General features: G+C 34.7%; 1 protein-coding gene across 3 annotated transcripts in view; it reads right to left on the bottom strand.

The window, feature by feature from the left end:
- The window catches only part of PRDM16 (PR/SET domain 16), a 532,436-nt gene extending 508,853 nt beyond the window's left edge, over positions 1-23,583 (bottom strand). For all 3 annotated transcript variants that reach the window (XM_063436810.1, XM_063436811.1, XM_063436812.1), the window contains exon 1: positions 23,243-23,583. In XM_063436810.1, coding sequence (XP_063292880.1) covers positions 23,243-23,279 — 37 coding nt within the window. In that variant the 5' untranslated portion in view covers positions 23,280-23,583. The remainder of the gene's footprint in view (positions 1-23,242) is intronic.
- Positions 23,584-25,495: the final 1,912 nt, after the last annotated feature.

Raw genomic sequence — 25,495 nt, 5'->3', positions numbered from 1 at the left:
ACTCTGGGAGGGTTCTAGGGCACTCCTGGTACCATAATCACTGCCAGTTACATAGGCTTTGTATTTAATTGTTTTATTTTGTTCTTTTATGTTTATCTACATTTGCATTGCTATAAAAGTGCAGTTCGTGTATAACCATAAATACATGCTTACTTGTAGTGAATTGAACTACTCAATAAAATAATAATAATACAAAATAAAAAGTTAAGAAATCCTTCTATACATTGCAAGACTGGACTACATCACTGAATAAGAAGCCCACCAGGTGTATGGTGCAAGACAATATTTTTATCAGGTACCTCTTATGTTTGTTTGTTTTTTTGAAAAATTCATATTCAACGTTTTTTTAAAAAAAATTACTAGATTTTTTTCTCTCTCCGTTTTTTAACAAACTCAAATAGAGCCTCTCGCCATCAGATTGAGGATCCACCTGGGTTAAATAGGAGACCACCGATGCTGTCGTAATTAAGACCTAAGCTACATTTATAAGGAACTCTGCTGGTGTTTCTCAATGGAGTTCTTACCTTTAGTACAAATAAAGAGCACACTGAACTTTGTATAAGGCAACAACTGTGTTAGGAATGAATGTTCTGCCCTAATACGTGAATTTCAAGCTGAGTTTCTGTTTGGCTTCGAGGCTTGATGCGGCTCTACACAAAGCCAGTTTTAAAATACAATTTTAATGACACAGTGTATGTTCAGCTGCCTACTTACCTTTATATATATCTATTTTCTTTTACATCTTCATAACTTGTTTCACATTAAAAAAAAAAAAAGTCTGGTATAAATATAGTATTAATGTATGCAACTGACGATAGACGAGACGGGTTGAAGTGGTTTGTTTCAAACTAATTTTCATTGTTGACTCTATTAACATATAGTGCTTATCCCATTAACCCAGAAATTGAGAAGATCTGACAAGTGCATTGCTAATTTTCTGCCAAAATTGTCAGGAAGTGAATTCTTGACGATTCCTAGTAAAGTGATCTCGCATATATAGCATAAGAGAATATTTCTTTACATAGGTAGCATGAAAGAATATTTATTGAACTAGGTAACATGAGAGAACATCAGTCATTTCTCAGTTTTTATTCTGATGTCATAGACTTTCTTAATAGGAAATTGCTAGGACATGTCTCCTAAGTCACTCACGTCTTGCAGAACAGTCTTGGCCTTCCCGGTGATCTTGAATTGGGACCAGAGTTATTAATCATCTTGTTCATGATTGTGGCCTATAGGAACAATTTCTCAAGTATTATAAATATAAAGTGATTACAATTTGAAGTCCTATGCTACTAACCAGCTTTTAAACTTTGCTCATCACTACAAGACTGAAGGATCCATGGCACACTCACCAGGGGTAAATACTCGCCAAGGCTAAATTTTCCCTCCCTAATGGTGGATATATATATTGTTTGTAATAGGAACTTTTAATGTCTAAAAATTTTAACCTTACTGCCATTTTAGAGTGAGAACAACAATTATTGGTACCAATAAATGGATACCACCTCTATGATGGATTTATTCAGAGCAGTTTTAAAAGAAGAAAATATAAAGGACATAAAATCAGAACAGAATAATTAATTAAAGGAACACTCCAAACACCATAGTGCCCTGGCACCTCCTCCAATGTAAGTAGTAAACCCGTTTGCTAATGACTGACCAATTCCCTAGGGTCCGCCGGACGCTGGCCACTTCCTGTCATTAAACCCGCCATTGGAGCTGAATGGGTATTTTTTTTTTATAACCTGGATGAGCAAGCATAAAGCTTCATGACTCAATTCCCTTGTATGTAGTTTCTAAGTTAATTAATTATCTGTTCTATCTAATCACATCTATTCATAATGGATGATTATCAATCATCTATTGATTAATGGATATATACTAATTGTTATTATATTATATTAATGGATATATTATCAATTTCAAAAAAATAATCACAAAACAACAATCCCATATGCTTGCTGTTAAGCCGAAGTCCTGGTAGAAATCATGTTTCTGAATAGGGATAAAGACAGGAAAATGGTTCCAACGTAGACAAACATATACGTCTACGTCTTGAGAATATGTTCAAAACATGTTAAAATAAATGTATTTTGTAGTCAATAACTTTTTTTGGTGGTACTTACTACAGAAAAGCATGCAATTACAATTCTTTCAAGCAGTGCCCATTATCGTCCTACTGTCAGTATCCTCCTGTGATTATCACATCCTAAAATATGTGGACGTTTTGTAAGCAATGTGAATGACAAAATGTCTGCATCTTAAAAGACGTCGGAGAAATGCCAAGTCTTTGAGCAAAAACAAGTCATAATTTCTTCTCAGTACCTGTCCAACTAAGCTATAGGGTACTGCTAAAGGTTTTTTTTTTTAAATATAAACAAAAAAAAACTAGTGTAAGAAAATATCAACCAAGAAAAGCAAAAATCTTAACATATGCTAAATTGGTGACAGTTGAGAGAATCTTAAAATGATTTTTTTTTTCTCACTTGCCATTGAAAACAGTTCCATGAGCATATCAAAGTGATTGTACATAAAACTGAAAATGCAGACCCCCGATTCACGTTGTAACCACCAACCAATAGAGAATGTAAAACAGTTACTTACAGAAACACTTGCTTCAAAACTACCCATACCCTCCTAGTCTAACTTGTATGGATATATAGGCATATGTGTTGAGTACATGACACAATTCCCTCAAATACACATAGTTTACCACCTGCTCCTGAGCAATTTATCTCTAAGATCTTCAAGGCCTATAAACCATGGGAGCCTGCTGCTCAATAAATTGAGATGGGCACCAAAACATCTTTAAAAGAGGGTTGTTTCTTTAGCAATATTCTTCAGATTACAATTATATTAGCTTAGTATTCTTGATTCAACTCATTCTCTCTTCTACCCATCTACTACTACTGGAACAAGCTCCAACCTCACATCCAGTCAAAAAACTCGTTCTCTCTTCCTTTTGTAAACTTCTGAAGGCACATCTCCTTATTAAAGCATTCCTAAATAACCCCATAACTTTGTCTGATCCCATTCCTTCCCGATTTCTCTCCCCACCTGTATAATCCTCATCGTAATCACTACCTCCCCCAGCTGAAGCTCTATCTGGGTTTTTTTTAGAAGAAATACACACCATAGTTCAATGTAAATGTGTTCTTCTATAATTTGTTCTATGTAACTTTGTTGTTCTTTGCTCAATAATTTACTGCAATTGTTCTTTAGTTTATATTGACATATCCTATCTGTATAATGCTAAACTACATTACAACTCAATGAGAGTTAATCCAAAAGTTCTGTTCTAGAAGGTGTTCTAAAGTACTGCAAGTGGGGCAATCACCATGGAAACCAGCAAGACTAGGAGACATTTCATTGGTGATTACTTTTCTTTTAAATTTTTGCACCACTTTATAGTACAGAAAACTTTGATAAATAACCCCCAATGATTGTATCAAAAAGTTAATATCAAATATTGCATGATTTGTTAATTTGGGTATGGTCAAGGCCACTATAAGAGAATTGTTAAATTAATATCTTAATCAATGCTTTCATGAACAATCTAAATCTAAAACTAATACATGACATAGTACAAGCAATAGAGGTAAATAAATGATTTGCAAATCAGCTGCCTTTTCCTTCCAATGTTTTGAAATTTGTATAGTAAGACATTATAAATGCATATACAGTGGTACCTCGGTTTACAAACGCCTCGGTTAGAACAATATTCGGTTTAAAAAAAATGAAAATCCATTGAATATAATGCCTCAGTTTCCGAATATTTTTTGCAATACAAAGCAAGTTTTCCCAGGATGCATTGCACCTGGGAGGTTTATAGTGCCGCCCCCGTGCATGCTGGAGTCTGTGGGTAGCACGTGGCGTCGAGTGTGGAGATGTTGGAGCTTTTTTTTTGCATCGAGTTTGGGAGCCATTCTGGAATTTTTTTGCAGCAGTGTGGGGATTTTTTGGAACTTTTTGGGTGCATTTCTCAAGCGGTGGAAAGATAGGGAGCTGAACTTTGTCATTTTCATGCCTGTTACTGTGCGTTCTGCATTGTGGGTTGGTTTCCATGCCAGTTCATTTTGACTTTTTTCTGAGCTCCGGAATGAATTAAGTGGTTTTCAATGCATTCCTATGGGAAACCACATTTCGGTTTACGAAAAGCTCCGGAGAACGCATTAAATTTGTAAACCGAGGTACCACTGTAGTTATATATATGTATATATAATATAAAAGCAGACAGACAATGACTGGTCTAGACCATTGTCATTGATGCTCTGTTGAAAGATTTATTCTATAATATTAACGCCAATAGAGGCAGTGGTTTTATTTTCCGCCAGAGGGACAAGTTTGTAATTTATAACTCCACACAGGCTGGTTCATTTTCAGGTATAGTCATATAAAATTTATATTCCTTAAATTCACACCCTTCTCTATTTCACATATACTAAAAAAAAAAAGGTTAAAAAAATTGTTTTTAAAAAGTCAGAGTAAAAGAAACATTGTAAATGTGATTTCAACTTCTCGTATTTCCCTTTCCATTTTTAAAGGAAGCTGGCTTAGTCTGCAATACATCTTTGCATTCAATCTTACTGAATAAACGATGGGTATCTTTTAAAATCCAATGTATAGATTGGCTGGCATGGACAACTGTTTGACTGGAAAGCAAATTACTCTCCCTATGAATTTCTTCACACTGCGTTGGTTTATAGTGGAGAATGGAAAACTCACAAATTCTCTTCTACAATATAACTAGAACACTGGACATTCTTTGTGAAGTTAAAATACCTTTAGAACTGCAGAAAGGTATGACATAGAGATCTCATTATCCGCAATCTTCTCATCTTTTAAACACTGGCAAAATTCTTACCACCTCATCGTCTACAGTTGGATTACTTATGGAAACTGTTAAAATCTCTAACTTGGCAAAATGTCTGCAAGTGTAAGAAAAATACCTACAAACCAATCTAAACAAGTAGAAAATGTAGTTTTAAAAAAAAAAAATGTTCTGCACTTAGATTGCAAAACATGCAAAATTTGGCACTTATTACCTCCTGTCGGAATTGTTCCAAAGTGACAATCTATTTCGCAAAAAATAACGTCGCTCCAAGATCATACTTAAATACACACTTGTGATAGTTGTAAGTAAAAAAGCACATGTGTATTATACTCCTATTTACATTCTCATTCCAAATATATTATTTTAATGGAGTCAACATATATTCTTTCGATTGAGGCCACATATACTGTATGTTCTAGGCAAAAAAAAATGTAACACTTCCAGTTGATGAAATTACTCACTTAAAATGTAAGGGAATTTGCTCTTACAAATATGTATATTTTCAGGACTGATGCAAAAATTCCTACAAATCCATAGGAGAATACTATAATATTTCAGGACAAAAAGTAGAATAATAGACATTTTTAAAAAAATCTTGAAATATAAATAAGTTTATTTAGAAGAACAGAAAAAAAGAAGCCTTGTATTGTTGGAAAAATATACACACCAAACGTACAAACTATTTCTTATGAGCTTGGAAAGATCATAATGAATTGTAAGCTCTTCTGCCCAGGATTTTCAGGACCAGCTTCTGCACAGGCTTCCATTGTGCACAGTTCTTTAAAAGCCCAAATAATCCCTCTCCCACCCTAAAATCCAGGCACTTGAAAAACTGTCTTCCACAGACATGGCAAAGGCAGACCCATACCCTAAGGTTAAACAATTAAACCTTGTTCTAAAATGAAATGCGCTTCTCAATATTTTAAGTGTGGCACGAAATGGAATCCTATAAATTGTAGCTTGTAAAAAACTAAATTCTGTGCAGCCTGGTTAATTAAATCCATGCAAGGATCACGTGTGCTATACCTGCCACCTTGCATGATTATATTACATTCCCCTAAATCCCTTAATTAGTTATATATTTTCTTTATGAATTGAGTGTAAAATATGCCAGGTCTCAGTCATGAAGCAAATCCGTCTATTCTCCTTATTTACATTTCCTTAAGTATTTTTCTAGAGTAAACTAAATATGTGCTTTCTACAGTATGACTGGAGAAAATAGATAGTCTACAATATTTTAAGATCCCTCCCCCAATCCAAGAGGTAAACTATGATACCTTTCAGTTCTAATGAAAAACATTAATTTATAACTCACTTTGGATTTTCAAAATGATATAGGCAGAAATTAAATGTATTTAATTTTTTTATTTTCTTTGTGAAACTATGAACATAATATTTGACATTTTAACATTTTAGCAATTTCTATGAAAACATTTTCTGTTTTTGCTTTTGTCTATTACTATAAGAGTCAAATGCCATCAAACATCTAGTGTGGTAGCAGCTGTACATGGGTAAGCAGTTCAAATATTCAGACAATTCAATTAAGAGAAAAAAATGTCTATTCAATAAATGCAAGTTAGTTGAAAATTACGTTGATCAGTGAACTTGAAAAATACCATATACAAAAGTTCACCGGGTGGCAGAATAAACGGGGCAACATATAGTGCCCCTTCTTATAGTAATAAAATCCATCTGCTCATGGGTGAGCCATTAGTAGGACCATTGCAAAGGGCTGCCCAGGTTACATAGTTAGTTACATAGTTACATAGCTGAAAAGAGACTTGCGTCCATCAAGTTCAGCCTTCCTCACATTTGTTTTTTGTAGTTGATCCAAAAGAAGGCAAAAAAACCCTGCTTGAAGAACTTCCAATTTTGCAAGTAGGAAGAGGATCAAGATCTCCAACTCTTTGCGCATTATATCTGAGGTGTGAAGATAGAACTATGATCATTGCCCAGCTTTCATTTTGTAGTTGTCTGGAACACTCTTTGTAAACGTTTTTCTTTCTTTTTAATTATTATTATTATTGAATTATTTCTGTATATTAAAAGGGTTACTCCAACCAAAAAAAATAGTGTTTTAATAAAATACTGTTTTTGGATAGTGTAATCTTTACTGTGATGGTCAGCTGCTCCCCCCTTCTCCCTCCTCCCACCCCCCAGAAAAAAAAAAGAAAAGAAAGCTAAAATCTACCATCATTCCAGCACCGAGGCCAGGTTTCCCCAATTCTCCTCAGTAATGTTACTCCCCCATGATGAAGGGGGAAAGATGTCAAAGAGGACAGGCCTAGGGGAGGACTTGGGTAACATGTAGACAGGCATGCTGTGGATGCTGACAGCAGATGTCCATTATGCACAGAAATGGCATTAGCCGGAACTCTTGCTGTGTGGTGGATAATGATGCTATTAGAGGTGGAATTACACTTCCAGCAGTAATGGGCAAGATCTCTGTATGTACAGTGTTTCATAGTGAGATGCAACATATCTAGACTCCGAGCATCATGTCCACTTCAAATCACTGACATGGTCATGGTGCTTGGAATAACCCATCAACTGTTTCTCATGTCAAGACCAATAACCACAAATAACCTGACATCATTTACTAGGCCAATTGAGTTTGCTCGGTGTCACAAGTCACTTACACGTGGTTATGGATATGCTATTTTTCTAGTCTGACCTCACTTTCATATAGGTTTTCCATCACAGTAGGTGACTTTGAAGCCAACGTGCAGATTTTTACTCAAGGTACCTATTTCACCTGACACTGAGCAAATACATTGAAAGGAAAGGTTATGTTTAGTGACTAGACCACTTAAGATCCAACATCCCTCTTTCTCTTTGAACTAATATAGACTAGATATCAACTGAAGCCTCCCACTAGGCAAGAGTGAGGAAAAACCTTTTATCACAGCTACAAATGTTACCGAAGGATACACGCAGATAAATATGGGACCAGATTAACAAAGGGGCTGTTGGAGTGGCAGCTCCAGGCTCATACTTTGAAATAGGCCCAAAACAGACACAATAAAAAAAAAAATAAGTTTTGTTTTCATTTATTTGTAATCAATGGCTTCCTGGTACTAAAATGTACTGTGCATGGAGGCTGGGTTTCGTGTTGTATGTGCAGCATCAAATCCAGACATGGACATGGACATCGCAATCACACAGGTAAGAGTCCAGAAGACATGTGGACCATGCAATACGTTTGCTATATGTCACACATGTAATCCATAACTAATATGACAATGGAAAAATAAATTCAGCTTCTCTGATTAGGCCTATCACTTTTTTTTTAGCTCCAGACCCACAAAGTCCTCAGTTTAGCCCTTGAAAAATAATAATTATTATCTTACTTCCTTATGTTTCTTTGACTAAAGTAGGATATATATCTTATATAGGATCACGATTTCCTTGAAGAAGATAGTTTAATGTAGGCATGTACAAGAAGTAAATACCCAGATATGGTAAAACTGCAACTTCCACAATGTTTTGGCAAGCTAATGGCTGGGAAAGCATCATGACAGTTGTAGTTTTGGAATATCTGGGGCTCTACCTTTTGCCCAGCCGTGGTTTTAGGTATTCTAAAGTCAGAGAATGTTTGCTTATCTAGAACAGTGTTGGCTAATGTCGGTGTCTCTATTTTTCTGAATTCTATTGCACACAGTGCATGAAAGGCCCTGAATCTCATTGAGTATCATAATAAATGTGATTCAGAAACATCTGGGTAGTCACAGTAAGTCTTTAGTGATATAGAATATGATCCACTGGACCACCAACTCATCCACAGGTTGTGTTACCAAAGCTAGACTTTGGTCTGTGAGTAATTTTCAACAACACGGTAAGCTATCCAAGAAGGATCAGTGAATTATCTCATTTACATAGTTAAATATTTAAACATGCAGTTAAAGACAGTGCAGTCAAAATGAGTATGGCACCGATATGCGTCAATCTGAATGATAGTAAAGATGATATACAGACAGTCAAGTCCAAACTGATGAGTAGATAATTTAACAATCCGTGCTGTGAATCCTATCTATAATATTTTATGACACCATTTGTACCTCGTCACTCAGTAGGTTTGCCTTGCGTCCAAAGCTGAGAACTGAATACCCCATTTAGAATAGCACTCTCTCCACATGTTATTGCAATTTAATATGTTCACACACAGACACATCATTATAGGGGAACTTGACACTACAAGGATAATTATATCATATTTAAAGAGCTTCTCATTTTTAAATGAGACCAGTGAAGCACATGATTGATCCAAATGGTGTCTCTATTGTAAAAATTCTTCATTTTTTTTGAATATATGTTTTCATGTCACCAAGTGGATTTTGAATGGTAATTGATTCTTTATGTAACAGAGGAAGATTCTTCCGCTATTAACTCTATGTTGACAGGTGAGAAACACATTGATCTACAAGGCACTGCCTATTTCAGTGATAGTCGAAACGTGAGAACAAAATATATTCTGTCATTTTGCTGTAGTATGCTTGGAAAGCTGGCATTATTCTTGGCACTTGGAACCTTTATTTATTTTTTTTTTAAAATTTGTATTGTTGGCATTCAGCATGGTAGTAGTACATACAATATTCAAATATAGCAATACATATATGTTTGGCCCTCTAGGGCAACAGGTTATCAACGATAGAAATGCACGCCGAATACATTTTATATAAAATTATAAATAGGGGGGGTTGCAAAATTCAAATTTAAAAATTTCTCTGTAACGTGTCAGGGATACTAATAACTCTGTGCCATTGGCATAGATATATAACCATCAGTTTTGTAATGCATGAGTGTATCATCGTGCTACCAAAATGTTAGGCAGTGAATTTCATAATGCCTTGCTCAAAGCAACATATCAACCTCAAATATGGAAGCGGTAGTAAGTGAACATGCATATGCACTCTCCTAAAACGACATCTGCAGTATCCCACAATGTCTGATGCCCCAGGAAAATGTATGGGCCTATAAGAGGAGACAAATCCTCCTAGACAGTATTAGTCGTATTTATGTAGCTGTACCATATTCCACAATGCTTTACAATTTTAAAAATGGGAAGACATTAAGAAGGCCCTGCTCAAATGAGCTAACATTCTATGAGGTGTCTTGCCCAGGGATACTTACAAATGATACAACCAGCCAGTCCTAGACATTTTTGTGTGGTACTCCTGGAGCCAAAGAATCTTTCATGATCTTCCAATCAATCTGGACTTTATACGTCAGAGGCCGTGTGCATGTTTTCGTGTGGCAGTTGGCATGAATGTGTATATATATATATATATATGAGTGTGAGTATGCTTGTGTATATAGGAAAGTGTGGACAAAACTGCACATATGAAAGTGTGGGTATGTCTGTCTCTAGTTATGGGATATTATTAGTATGACTGTATGTATATATTAACAGATGAATGTAGGTATGGATGAACATGAGTATAACCGCCTGTATGTATTTAGAAAAAGGGCACAAAGTAATATTAAAGTGTTTTTACATGTAGTTAAGCGATGGACCAGTTATTCAGAAGAGTAGGCTCTATCACACCACCCAGGCACTGCCTAGAAAAGGTCAACCTCAAAATCTAGTTGACTAAGGCCTTGATTTCATTTTTTTTTTTTGGATACGGTCATCTGTCTGTATGTATGCAATGAAGTGTCCAAATGCCTGTATGTGTGTATGTATATGTATGCTAAGGGTAAATAAGTGTGAAGAGGTTTAGAAAAATACCGCTCTCTGTTTTATTAGAGATTTTACCTTCATGCTGAAGAAGCAACGTGAATTGTTAATGTAGGATTTTTATTACATGTATGTATGTATGTATGTATGTGTGCATGTACGTATATATGAGAGAGGTTTGGTGTCAGTGTATGTAGGGGATATGCTTGTAAGGTTTTATAGAAGCGTGTATTTATGTATGTACATGAAAAAAACATATCTGCATTAGAGGTTTCAGTCAATTCTGAACCACTATTGTTTACAGTGAGTAGCTAAGCACAGTCCATATCCCATGTACAACAATGGTTTATGGGATATGCAGTTCAGTAATCAACAGTGCTTTGCTTAATGGAAAAACGTCTATTATCATATCAATAACTCATTCGTGACCATTCATGATTTGGAACTATTTGAAGATATTCTGGGTTACAATGCCCATAGATACGAAGAGTACAATAAAAAGGAAGCAAAGCTATGTCTGTTTGCAAATTGTTCGGAAGTGTAACAAATTAAATAATATAGATTCATGTAGATGAAACTCTATGTAAAAAAAAAAAAAAGACGTAAAAAAATCAACGAGAAAAAAAAAACAGTCCCGCTTTAAGTTAGATTTTTGGTTTCTGTCATTTGTCTGAAAAACATGGTTAAATAAATGTGTCTTTCAAAGCCACATGTTCATGTGACCTTCCCTTTAACAAACAAAGTTTTATTTAAATAAGGCCCCAAATCATGAGAGATACCAGAAACCTAAAGAACACATGGCTGGTGTGGTGTGTGATCTGGTGTCTGTGTCTTGGCCTTGTTTTGCCTGCAGGGCTAGACAGTACGGTAGTATAAAATGCCACTGGTACTATTTTACTGATCCCAGATTGTAAAGTAAGCTCACAGTTACATTAATTCCATTATGTATTTGTCTCTGATCATTTTATGTGCTTATTTTAAAACTGAAGGATAGAATTTTTTTTCTTTAATGAATGCAAGAAGCCGTTATAATTCAAATATCTGTAGAACCTATAGTCCTACGGTTAGTGATTGAGATGTAGTGTTACCTTGTTTAAAACCCATTAATGCTAATTGAAGGCTCTGCTTAGCTCTGCCTTGAGCTTACTTCCTGGAATTTACAATTACCCTTTGCTTCAGATAGCACTATGTAAACTGCAGAAAACATATTCTGTTCATTTTTCCACTAGGTTGCGTCCTAGATAATGAAATTAAACACACCATTCACCGCCATCCCCTGAGTACAAGGAATAGTAGACATTGCCACTTGATTTATTTTTTCTTAATAAAATAAATTGCACAAAGTAAAATGGGTTAATGGCAAAGAACGCAGAATAGCCTCATTCCAGCACTGTTTTTAAGCCATTTTTATAAACGCCTCAAAGAGAATGGAATACAATGCACACAATTTTTGTGACCTTTCTGTTTTCTTTTTCTCTTAAAGTGGCAAGATATCTTTGTAACCGGTATTTAGGATCGTCTAAAGTCATGCTAAAGTCCAAACAGAGTTTTAAAAGAAACAAAACATCATAGTAAGCATGATATTATTATTATTTATAAAGTGCCAACAAATTCCGCAGCGCTGTACAATGGGTGGACTAACAGACACGTATTTGTAACCAGACGAGTTGGACAGAGATTTTCATTGCATATACATTGACCCAATCTTAAAAAGAAAATGTTATTTTGTTTCAGACCAGCTGCTGCATGGCTGCAATCTGCTTATTTGTGAATTTAATTCAATCGAGCGAATAATTGGATCTGTGACTGGGAGCTGAACTACATATTCCATAAACCCCTGCTTGACTGAGAGGTTTTGGAATAAGGTCAAAATCACAGACTAGAATTGAGACTAGAATTAGAGGCCTCTGATTGGTTTAGTCTATTCCTGTTCTGAAACTAAGACTGCTTTTGCAAATGAAGAAGCTTCACACACGTTTTAATAGATTTTTTTGCACATGTTTTAGTACATTATCTATACCCAGCTTGTGCTCTCTCCCTTAAGCATTGCCGTGCAGTGACTACAAAATAATTACATCCAACTATCATCTCATTTACAGTTATAAGCTGTATACACGGTTTCAGAAGTGTATTCAAAAATAAATATATTTTTTTATTTTATGTATGTATACATTTCGGTCCATTTTAACACAACACAGAAACAAAAGTACTCTGTGTTGGTCGCTGTTAGTGACGAGATGTTTTCTGGAGAAGCAAGACTCTAAGAGTTAGTAATCACTGGTCATGGGTCTGTGCCTTGCACCTCAAATTAAACTAAAACTGTACTAGTTTTATGCCCCTGGGTCCCAGACAGTTGATTACTGTCAAATGAATGTGTCCCATTCTGACACTTAAATGTTTAACTATACCTAACTAGAGCTGAAATTAAAATATGTGTTCATTAATGAAAATAACTTTTCAGATGCAGATATAATGGTTTATAAAACTTGAACGCAATGTTATGTTGTTTTTTTCAGTCTCTACTTCACATTGGTCATTAAGGCTCTGGGCTACCTAAACCTAACAAAGCCTCAGATCAGATTTTAGAAGCGAAGGACACAATCTTGACAAAGAATGCGTTCTAATCTGTATTTTTTATGTATATCTACCTGAAGGTGACATTGTCATTTGTACATGTTTGTGACTGACAGGTCCACTTTAAGACACTTGCACGTAAGGAAAATGAAAATATAGGCCTCTTTCCTTAACAAAAGCAAAGTAAATGGGTAACTCTAAAAATCGATACTGTGTGGCAGAAGCTCAAATATACCAAAACATTAGCTATAATAGACTCTAAACAATGATTTAGGTTTCATTTTTTTTTTAACTTTTAGTTGCACTATGCTTTTAAGCCTGTTTCACAGGTATGGTCAATAAAAAGTTAAAAATACAATCTGTCCCATATATAAAGCTTACGATAGATACGTCAAATTATCAAATTCACAATGCACTCTACTAGTATTTTTAAATAAATCAAACTTATCTGCACTGAAAGTGTTAATCAAACATATTATGAATGTTTGTATACACAAAACTCTGGAGTTCCCCCGGCTGATATACAGCTAACTTGCTGTTAGACATCAGATCGCAATAAATTCCTTCATCACCCTTCTCGTAGAATCAACATCTCTGGTATACAATTACAATGAACGAAAGCTCTAAATTGCTCAGCTCTTATGTTGTGAAATGCAATACAGTACATTGAATTCTGCCATGGTGGAAACAGTACATACCTTACTCAAGCCTGTTTATTATAGTCTAGGACACTTGGAAAATGACGCAGATATCTGCACTGCAATAGTTAGTCTTCTGAGACCAACTAATATAAAACATATTACACTATTTGTTCCAAAAGAAAGTGAATTATTTATAGCTTCATATATGTGTATACAGTATTTATTTTTTACAACAGGTAACGGTTGTTCATTGACATCATGGCAGGCTTGTGCAATGGATAATCATAATTTTGTAATCACACCCACATTCGTTTATACTAACTCTAGTGCTTTTAGAAATGTTATAAACTCTAAGGAGTTACTTCAAGCACCATCACCACTTCAGTGGAATGAAGTGCCCCTCAAGGCCCCCCTCACCTTGTCCCTCATGCTGCCCCCCCCCCCCCTTCCCTCCAGATGGAATGATGTCACGAGACGAGGATCAAGCTGTAGGGAGAACTTGGTCTAGTGTGGGAGTACCGGAACCTGGTTTACCGTTTTCTACTTGATCCCATTAGTATCTCTATAATGTACATATGTTCAGGTGAGTGCTACCTTTCTGTTAAGAATGTATTTAGTCAGTGAGCTTTTTTTTTTATGATCTCAACATTACTTTCATAACCCATTGTACAGCGCTACGGAATCTGATGGCGCTATATAAATAATAAAATGATTATAAAATAATAATAATAATGCTTGATGTCAAAAATAATTTCAACAATGGATCACCGCCAGCACTGTGCCAAAGACAACTGAAACAGTAAACCAGCACTATACATAACTTAACACAGACTAAAAAAAACAAAAAAAACATATGTAACAAGCCATTATCAGCATTGAGCAACTAATTGAGAAAAATGACCAGACATTACATTGTTTTCAGTAGAAAATGAATGGAGAATTGACTGGATGGAACTGTACAGCCAATCACATTGGATCCATCAGTGATGATTTAGTGGTATAACTGAGTTACGTTAGATCTCATGGTTATATATATAAATTAGCCTGTGTGGATCTAAATTTTATTAAAATGTCTTATCATTATTATATTTTTAAATCTTATTTTAGTTATGCATATTGTCATGGCCGGAAGATGGGGTAATATAAGTATTTGGTGAAAACAATGGACTATTGTAAGCATCAAATTATTTTATTTGACGGTTAGGGAGACAAACATCATATAAATGCACATTTAAGAGCATATAGGTGAAAGGTAGAGAGAAAGATTCTATTAATATGGCACTTTGAGTTACAGGTGGGAGAGGAATGGAGGCTAGATCCTATGAAAGTTATTGGATCTGGTAGAAAGAAATTCATTGGCACAGTACTTAGAAAGGAAACATTTAAAAGCCAGTGAATTGGGATTCATGGTTTTATGCCTTTGGAGACATTGGATGAGGGAACAAAAGGAAGTAAGGTATTGACTCCTGCATTATAGCAACCAGGAAACGTATACAATTTATTAATACTTATCCCTCAGATGATATTATTATTGCGACGGAGTGGTTGACCCGATTCACATTATAATATTAAAATACATCCGCCTTTATATAGGGTGCACAAGGGTTGGAGTAATATTGGGAAATTAGTGACGTTCCTCCTCGTTAATCGAAGATCCAGTAGATTTTATTAACCCCCCATTTTAAAGGTTATCGAAAAGGGAATTATATTGGATGTGGTTATTATTGCTACAACACTATCAGAGCTACTCGCTAGAGTGAGAATTCAAAGTGAATTTCAAATAGAATTTAAAATTTAAGGGCAGAGCAGCCGAACTGAAAGTGTAACTAATTCAGAGGATTTTCCCAATTCGGCTATTTTGACATTAAATTTGAATTCACAGAATAACCCTGTAAGAAATAGGAATAGTGGGAACTAATTATAATGCCCATTGTGGATAGCAATGGGAGACTCCTACAGATTGTATCCTGAGCCCACATGACTACACGTGACAGCTAACTTTTTCAAATGGGCTGTTCGGCCCTACTACCCAAAATAAAAAATGCTGTCATAAAAAAAGTTAAATAAAGTAAAACTGCACAGCAGTAACTTAACATTTGGATGTCTTGAGTTTACTATAGCATACTTTCCTTCAATACAAGTTATGTACAAGCTTTGATATTTTAGGCCACCCAGAATATTTGAACATTACCATGCTATTTAAAATACTACATTAAATACAATTTACTTTAACCAGAATTAAATTAAAATCCAAACACACTGCATCAAAATTATGAAATCATAGGGTTTTCATACTTTGTTTTTATTTATTTTTTCCTCTGTGACTAATTATACATCTTGTTAGTCGCTTGAACAGAAACATTGAAATACCATCTAATTGCTTCAATGAATATAAACAGGGTTTATAGCAGTCAATCGAAAGAATTGGGACATGGGAATATTTGAGTTAAGATATGATATGATGCAAATACGAGTATATTTATTGTACAATTCTGAACATCAAATGAGTCTGCAGAGACATAAAGCAAAGCTGGCTCGTTAGTTAAGTTTCCAGTTGAAGAACCTATTCAAACCTCAGGGTTGCAGGTTGTATTCCTAACAAAGTTGACTCCATTAATCTCTCTTATGTTGATAAATAAAAATACTATTAATTAGGGTTATATCCACACCTATACCCAAGGAGGTACATTAAAAATTTGATGAATTTCACTGCACCCATTGTACAGCGCTACGGAACCTGATGGCGCTATATAAATAATAAAATAATAATAATAATTGTATTATTTTTGATTAATCATGTTATTGTCTATTCCCTACACAGTGAACTGAAGTGGTCTGAAAAAAAAATGAGTTAAAAAATAAATAAAATTTGCTGCCTTATTCATACGTCCAAGTCAGTTCTCAATTGACTACAACTCATATTTTAGAAACAGGTCTCTAATATTTAATTTTTCAACAATGGACTATGGAATGTTTACGAGTATGCACTGCCTAAGTTGTAAAAACAAAGCAAAAAAAAACCAGCAACTTTAAAATGCATGATTTCATCTCCTGAAACTTGTTTTCTCATTTTATTAGTAAGTCTGGAAGCATTAAATGCAAAGTGTTCTTCATGACTGGGTGCACACATAAGTTAACGCCTTCACAAAACTTCCCAATAGCTATTCAATCACATGCTCACCTACCAATATTCATGAACACATGTGTGTGCAGTTATAGTAAACTGGGTTCTAGAGAATTTCAGTCCTTTAATTACTTAAGAGACATAAAATGCTACTAGTAATGGCTTTAACATGATTTATGAAGTTGATATAAGGCCTTGTTGGCGCAGTCTAATCTGACACTATGTATTTATATCGTCAGCAAGACTTACATTTTATTTTCCCCTGTGCACCCAAATCCTCTGGGAATGTGAAGCACAGAAAAAAAAAATGTCTCAACAGCTGTTTACCAACTGGAGTGTTTATTAAGAGGAATTTCCTAATCTTGTTGACAACAAATTGTTTAATGTATCCATCTACACCACTGGCATGCTCCCCAACTATATTTGGCATTAGTGTAGCTGATGATTTAAATATTTCATCTTACGTCATGTGTGTATAATCATGTGTTTTAGCTCATGTTTAAAGCCCTGTATATTAGCTTGTGTGTCTTTGTGTATGGCAGATGAGTTTTACTGAGTTTTTTTCCGTCTAAGGGAATGTTTGAGTATGTATATTTGTGTATATTGTATTTACAAGAGATTGTATGCATGTTTATTAGTTCATATAAGTGTATTTTGTGTGTATGTACCTATTCATTTGTGTGTCTGTCTTTGTGTGTGTGTGTGTGTATACCTATTCATTTGAGTGTGTGTGTGTGTGTGTGTGTGTGTGCGTGTGTGTGTGTGTGTGTGCGTGCAAGTGTATGTCTATTGTCTATGTACATATGTCCAGCACATGTTAGTTTGTGTGTTAACAATTCATGCATGTTTGTGTGTGTGTGTGTGTTGTGTGTGCATGTGTGTGTCTCTATGTGTGTTTATGCTTGTGCTAGTTGAAATGAGTACATAGTCCCATCATGTGTTAGTGTGTGTTGACAATTTATGCATGTTTGTGTTAAAACTTTTCATGTTTTTAAATGTTACAAGTGTCTATCCCATGGTGTATATTTGTGTGTGTCTGTGTGTTTATGGTTGTGCTAGTTGAAATGAGTACCTATGTCCAGCATGTGTTTGTGTATGTGTGTGTTAACAATTGGATGCATGTTTTGTGTTAAAATGGTGCATGTTTATAAGTGTCACACGTGTGTCTGGGCCATTGTGTGTGTTTGTGTTAATATTTGTGTAAGTCTAACAGCCTCTGGTTCTGTACTCGCACTGTGTATGTATCCTGTGTGTTTATACTGTATTTGAGTAAAACGTTTCACAATTATAAATTCTTGACACAGGCCAGCGTCTCTGTGAAAGCTAAATATTGTTTTCGTATAAAATCTAATAACCAACTCTTGCTAGTTCATAAGCCGCTTGTCAGTCACAAGTTGTGCGCGCATTAAAGGATATATATATTCCAATGGTCTGATAAAACAGCCCTGACATGTTTAAATCGCCTGTAAGACTGCACAGAAAGAGGCAAAAGCGTTGATTTGACTGTTTCTCTCACACCTAATACTGCACTCTGGCACCGCTCTCTATTTTGTCTGCATCTTGTAAATGTCCCAGTTCTATTCCAATACACATGGCTCGTGTCTTCTCTCAGCTAATGGAGGCTACTGCCTTTCACAGATCTACCTGTTCATTAATAAAGATTAGAAGGGGGCTTTGAGAATCTGCAATACTTTGTTTAACAAAATAGGCTGATAAAAACCTTTATAGAAAAAAATGATGTATAATTATATCCAATTATGTATTTGTTCCTCTTGTGTCTGTGTGTATATTATATAATATTATATATATATGGTATTAGTATTATCAATAATAATGATATTAATCGAACGTATATATACATTGTAACCACACACACAGTCCTGGCAGTGTGAACTTGTATTAACTATATCATGTCTGCAAGGTTTGTCAAGTTATATACTTGGAATGTATGGAAGGTAATTGACAAAAGAAAAAAAAAAAAAAAAAAACGCCTCCCAGAGCCAAGGGACTAGCAACGAGTCAGTTTCCTGGCCAAATGTTGCTCAATAATTCTTCTCCCAAGTGGCTTTGCATACCTCTGTATTCAAATCGAGCAAGACGTGGGATATCTGTGCTGAGCTCCATAGGGGTGTGAGCTGCTCATTACAAAGGTGGAATAAATGGGTTAAATTTGCACTACAGCATAATCTCAACCTTTAATCTTTAGACACTGATAGGGTTAATGCAGAGCCTTGCAATTCTTCTTTAACTCTCTGCGCGCCTGGTGGATCGTATAACTGGAATTTAAGGGGTTAATTATTATTATTATTATTATTTTTTTTTTGTAGTAGTAATATTTCAGCATAGTGACTTTGCATATAGACTTCCAGTATTCTTATAAGGTCAGCATATTTGTCTCTGATTTCAAATACTATAGAGAAATATAATTGCAAATAAAAAATATATATATTTTTTTTTTTTTAAATGATCATAAATGTAATATGCTTTATGATTCCATTGTTACTTTACAAAGTTGTTGTTTTGCATCTTTTATATTGCATGCATAGCTCAATCCAAAAATAAATTAAGATATTGCTATGACAAAAAAAAAAAAAACATAATATTTGAAAATGATACACATACCTAATTTAACCTAGGAAAAAATATATATTTGACATGCATCAGTAATTTAAAACTATCCCTATAATAATATATAATATGGCTGACAATCTGTGAATTATGGTGTTGTTTAATGTCAAATCGCAATATATGTTTCATTTGAAAATATTATGCTATGTGATACAAAATTGCAAAATGTATTCTTTTTAACGATCCTGTTGTCATTCAAACATTTCCTTCATCTAAAGATAAAGCTACTTTTCTTAAAAAATTAATAACATTTTACTTAAATGGTAACATTATTGTATAGAAATATCAACAAGTTGAACAATGAACATGGTGAAAGCATGATTTAAAAATACCTTCTTTAAATAAAAGTGACTATGAATAGATATATCTACCTCTATAGTATTTACAAAAACAATAACATGCAAACTCATGTATGGGATTTTACAATATTATTTTATAATAAATGCTTTATCTGAAGTCTGATATCATTCTCCATCTGTTTAGAAGCAATGCAATTATTCTTCTTAAAAAAAATAAAAAAATAAATAAACTTTCAGGAAAAACAGATATCAGCTCACAGAACCTCATTCTACCTGATCATATTTAAATAAACTACATGTTAAGCAATATATAAATGTATGCAGTCTTTATACACTATTAAATCTCATGCCCTCTGTAGGGATATTCCATAGGTACCAAAGTAAAGTCAAAATTCTACCACAAAGGAAAAAAAAAGTGTGTGTGTGTGGGTGGGGGAGGGGGGGGGAGGGAGGAATAACTAAACAGTGAGAAGTGTTAACATGACAGAATATTTTTTTCCAATCAGGGTCATTTTTGGCCTACACATTGCAAGTACTTTGTTAATGTATTACAATTGTGTTTGTATCTCTGTATTTGATTGCTTGGGTTTAATGCTTGTTAATGTGTTAAACTTTGTGTGCATATTTATTAGTGCTAAAATGTGTGCAGGTTTGACATGGTTACAGTATATTGATCATGATGTGTGTGTATAAATAAATGTGCTTTTTGTGTGTACATGTGCATGTCTGTAAATATATATAAATATACACACTAACACAGACACAGACACACACACACATACAGACAAACTCTCACACACACACACCTAGGCCCAAGTAAGAATTGTATAAAATGACTCCACGCAGCTAGTTTTCCTATGAACTCTCAGGGGATTGAGAAACCTTAGCTTTAGGCTACTGTTTTGAACTGTGATCCCTAAAATCCTTCTCTGCAACCCCATAAACCGCCGGGCCTTGCATTGTATTAAACACCTGAATTTAATCAGTGCTCACTCCAGCAATACATTCGCTATTAGGTATTTCCAGGCCCCACTAATCACAGCCCTGTCTGAGCCGTTTTAGGATTCCTAGGTGAATTTGTCTTTTTTTTTCTACAATGTTTTACACACACAAGTAATTTGAAAGGAGTTTGCAAAATGATTACCATTCGAGTAAAACGTTTGGAAATACAATTGTAAATAAATCTATATATTTTAACAAAAAAAAATATGATCAAGATGTAAAGATTATGCTAGTTTAAACTGTAGAATCTATTTGATATTTTTTACATTTTAATTTTTTTTCAAAGTGCTGATTGATCCCAAAATGATTTAGAATGTTTCTTCTAAAGAGTAAAGAATTCAATTGAACATTCTACGTTTTATGACACTGGTTATTTCTGTAGCTAAGTTAGATATGTTTGGTTCAGTGCTGTATGAAAGAAATATTTACTATATTTACCAATGAGATTTGGAAGTCCCCAAAGAGAATTACAAATATGGGCCTTGTTCATTAGTGACTGAGCGTTGACCCCTTAAACCCGGGGCTAGCAAACATGTGTGTGTCCCAGTGTTTTATATACAAAGACATACAAATGTACAGTCCAATGCATTCTTCAAGCCATTTTACCCATACAATGGACTTCAAACATGCTATATAAATATATGCATATGTTATATTTATAATAATATGCATATGGAGATGTATATGCAAGTAATACATATATATATATACACATATAGATATGTGTGTGATTGTATTAAATGCACACGTGTAAACAAAAATAAAACAGAAATTACATATAATAATTAAAATATATAGTTAAAAATAGTATACAAAAATCTACTACTGCTAATTTTATCTAAAGTTATCTAGCTATTAAACAACAATTCAGTAGAAAATACATCAGCAGCCACCTGTACTGTAAATATATAGGTTTGCCTATTTATCTCTGATTTTAATGCAGTCACTGCTTAGTAGACATGTGCAAATCTCTAATGTACGCATTCCTTGAGAAGTATTGATAAGTGTATTCACACCTGCTGTGAGAGTGTGTCAGTATGTGTGCACAGGAGTAAGGGACTACATGTGTGCACGACAGATGTCTACGTGTGAATGCACACAGAGACACGTATGCGTATTGTGTGCATGTGTGTGAGTGTGTGTCCCTGACTGTGCATATGCGATTATGACAAAGTGTTGACACAATAAAATCTGACCATATTTTCAATGGCATACAAAAAAAAATAAAAAGCAAGAAAGCGATTCAAAGTTCACAACAATGCACACTTTAATAAGATACTGAATCCATTTGCACTTACAGCGTCCAGATATTTTGCACAGAACGTCAGAAAAACATTTTAAAAAAAAAAATGAATAATAAAAAAATAAAAATACACAAAATGTTTGTCAAATGTTTCCCAAACCAGCCTCCTCGTCTCCCACGCACAGGGTAATAGATTAATAGGTTTCCCCTTCCCCTAACTGTAGGCTAATCTCTCAGAACACCTCTGCAGTTCATTCCTCCAGATAAAAAAAAAAAAAAAATCCAACAGTGCAATACAAAACAAACAACGAAAACAAAACAGCAAAAACATACATTGTATCTCCATTTGCAAAAGTAAACAAACACACTAACAACAAAAGTGATAAAAAAAAATATATATATATATATATTGAAAAAAAAAGAAAGGAAACGGTCGAGAGGTAAGAAGGAGAGAAAGAGAGAGAGGGAGAGAGAAATGAAATTCTTGCTTGATAATTCCCAAAATCTTACAGAACCCCTGCTGCCAGTATTTGTAGTCTGAAAAGTCTTCAGGTTTAGAATGTATGAGTGCAGAGCTTAGAACAGAAAGAGAAAGGATTCCATAGTGCTTTAAGATTCCTGCTTTTTGAGCCATGAGAGCACTGTGTACATTGAGTCTGTTTGAATCAGTCTCTCTCCTCTCTCTCTCTCTCTCTCTCTCTCTCTGGTGGGTAGTGCTATAGCGCCCACTATTTCAAAAGCAAGGAATATTATTTCACAAGAATTGGAAAGGACTCAGTGAGAGAGAGAGAGGGGGAAAAAAAAAGTTGCTTTGCCTCTCTCGTCAACTTTTAGTTAACTTTCGTTTTAACATTTATTTAGCCATGTTTGAGGAGCCCAGCTTTCTCTCCAGCGATGCAACAAGCTCTTTGTGAACTCGCAGAGTGTGTGTGTGTGCAAGTTGAGCTAATGGCAGATTTGCAGAGCTGCTCTGCACACACAGAGTGTGCCTTTTGCTGTGCTAAAAGTGAAGGGCTGGACATCAGCAAATCATGGACTTGAGCTTCAGAAAACCAGAAGGGAAGAAGAGAAGGGGGAAGGAAAAAAAAAAGGTGTTTTGTGTTTTGCTGCAAAGAGCCATATCTAACAATAAAGATCAACTGCAAGCTTGGGGAGATCTTGGAGGATCCCTGAGGGTCCCTTGTAAATAGGAGTAAAGAAAATGCAAAAGGACCTACTTTTGGCCAGTTTCCTCGCCCTTGCTTTGGATCTCATCTTCTCGGCTTGTGTAGACTCCTCTCCTCCTCCTTGAGCCCAGAAGCAAGCTATACACTATCTTCATCTCCCAAGCATTGTCAGTGCAGACACCTCCGCACATGCGCAAAGAGCATTCAATCTGACACCCTCACCAAGGGCCAAGAAACTTTCCAATGAATTCATCATCATCAGGTTTTTTTTTTGTCCTATCCTCTTCTTCAGATCACTTATCTCTCCCTCCTTTTTTCTCCCCTCAGCTCCATCTCTGCGTTTCCTTCTACTGCCCCTTTAAGAAAAAATCAGACCATTCAGTACTGCAATCCTCTACTACACCACGGCCCCTGCTTGGACATCTATGGAGCATCAAGGTACCATACAATAAAAAGATGATGATTGATGCCTTTGTTTTGTAACATATAATGCACTTTATCGATCCATTAATAATCAATGATACTATATGACATTTACTAATAATAGCTCATTGCTGTATTTTTAATTTTTTTTTAAAAAATTTTTAACACCCTGGCTGTATTTATTTATAATTATATGGCATTTTAAATCGCAATTATGTTTTATGGTTTTTTTTTTTTTGCAACATATTTATTTTATTTTATTTTTTTATCCCACAGCTTTACCGTCTTATTATCCAGGACTGGATGGGGTAATTATGTCTTCATCAAATGGATCTTTTATTAGTTGGATCACAATACTGCTAACCTGTCACTATTTGATTACACTGTTTCTATTCCTGACTGTAATCATTTTGGGAGATAATTAATTTTAACCCTTTCTGGAACTGGTATATTTAGTTGAAGGCACAGCGGTTAGAGGTGGAAGTACTATCAATGCATCTATTTTTTTTAAGCTGAATTTGTATACATATATGTTTATCTGCATTTTGAAGATATAGATAGAATAGATAGATAGATAGATAGATAGATAGAATAGAATAGATAGATAGATAGATAGATAGATAGATAGATAGATAGATAGATAGAATAGATAGATAGATAGATAGATAGATAGATAGATAGATAGATAGATAGATAGATAGAATAGATAGATAGATAGATAGATAGATAGATAGATAGATAGATAGAATAGATAGATAGATAGATAGATAGATAGAATAGATAGATAGATAGATAGATAGATAGATAGATAGATAGATAGATAGATAGATAGATAGATAGATAGATAGATCATGCATTTACATTTTCTGATTAAGTCTGTTTGGGACAAATGATATTTATGGCCGAATTTCCTTTTTAATTATATTTACTAATGACATAAATGCTCACCTTTTGATATTATTGCTGTTATGACTAACACACACACGTGGGTCTAATTGCTATTTTCCTGACATTTCCGAGCCCAGTGTATTGATTAGTCCCTTTAACCCAAACTGCTTGCAATACTGTATGTACCTTTGCTTTGGCTGAAGTATAATGCCATATTTTATATTTAAAAGGATTGGCCTTCAGACCCAGGTAAGTGACACATCGCACAGTACATCTGACATGGGGAAATCACACTGGTTTGACGGCAGTCACTGACTGCAATAGTTAATTCATTAATTCATTACAAATCATAGAAGTGAAGCTAGATTCTTAATGATTTCAGGAAATATATGCTGAGCGGTAAGAGACAAAGCTTTGCAGTTAAAGAAACAGGATACGATTATCAGGCTTGTACAGAATTAAGCTTTTAAATCCAATTGTCAGTGTAAAACTGCCTTAAATCAGGTCGAAAGGTAGGCAATCACACTGCCATTATTCTATTATCCAATATGGAATAAACCAGGTATTGCAGTGCAATGCCCTGTGAATAATGCGTACACACATACACACACGTGTGTATGGGCATGTGTGTATGTATGTGCATGTGTGTGTGTGTATATATCTATGATTTATGTTTTATAATAGAAAGAAACATTATTATTATATATATATATTTTTTTTGTGAAATTAATTCCTGAAGCGTATTCTGTGCTTGCATTCAGCTACTTCAAAAAGGTATTTATAGAGCGCCAACAGATACCGTAGAGCTGTATCCAGGTTATGTTTTACCGAGCTGGACAGATTTTATAACCAGAAACCTACAAGTAGTAATAGGTCTCTACATCGCTCAAAGGGATAAATGTCCTTTTTATAGAACAGGTAAACTGTAAAATGTATTTCTGGCCAAAAAATAAATAAAATTAAAATGAAAAAAAAAGAAGTGTTTTTTACATT

The sequence above is a fragment of the Pelobates fuscus genome, chromosome 11 (assembly GCF_036172605.1).
Source record: "Pelobates fuscus isolate aPelFus1 chromosome 11, aPelFus1.pri, whole genome shotgun sequence".
Classification (NCBI taxonomy): Eukaryota; Metazoa; Chordata; class Amphibia; order Anura; family Pelobatidae; genus Pelobates; species Pelobates fuscus.
This window is presented reverse-complemented; position numbering and strand designations above follow the sequence as displayed.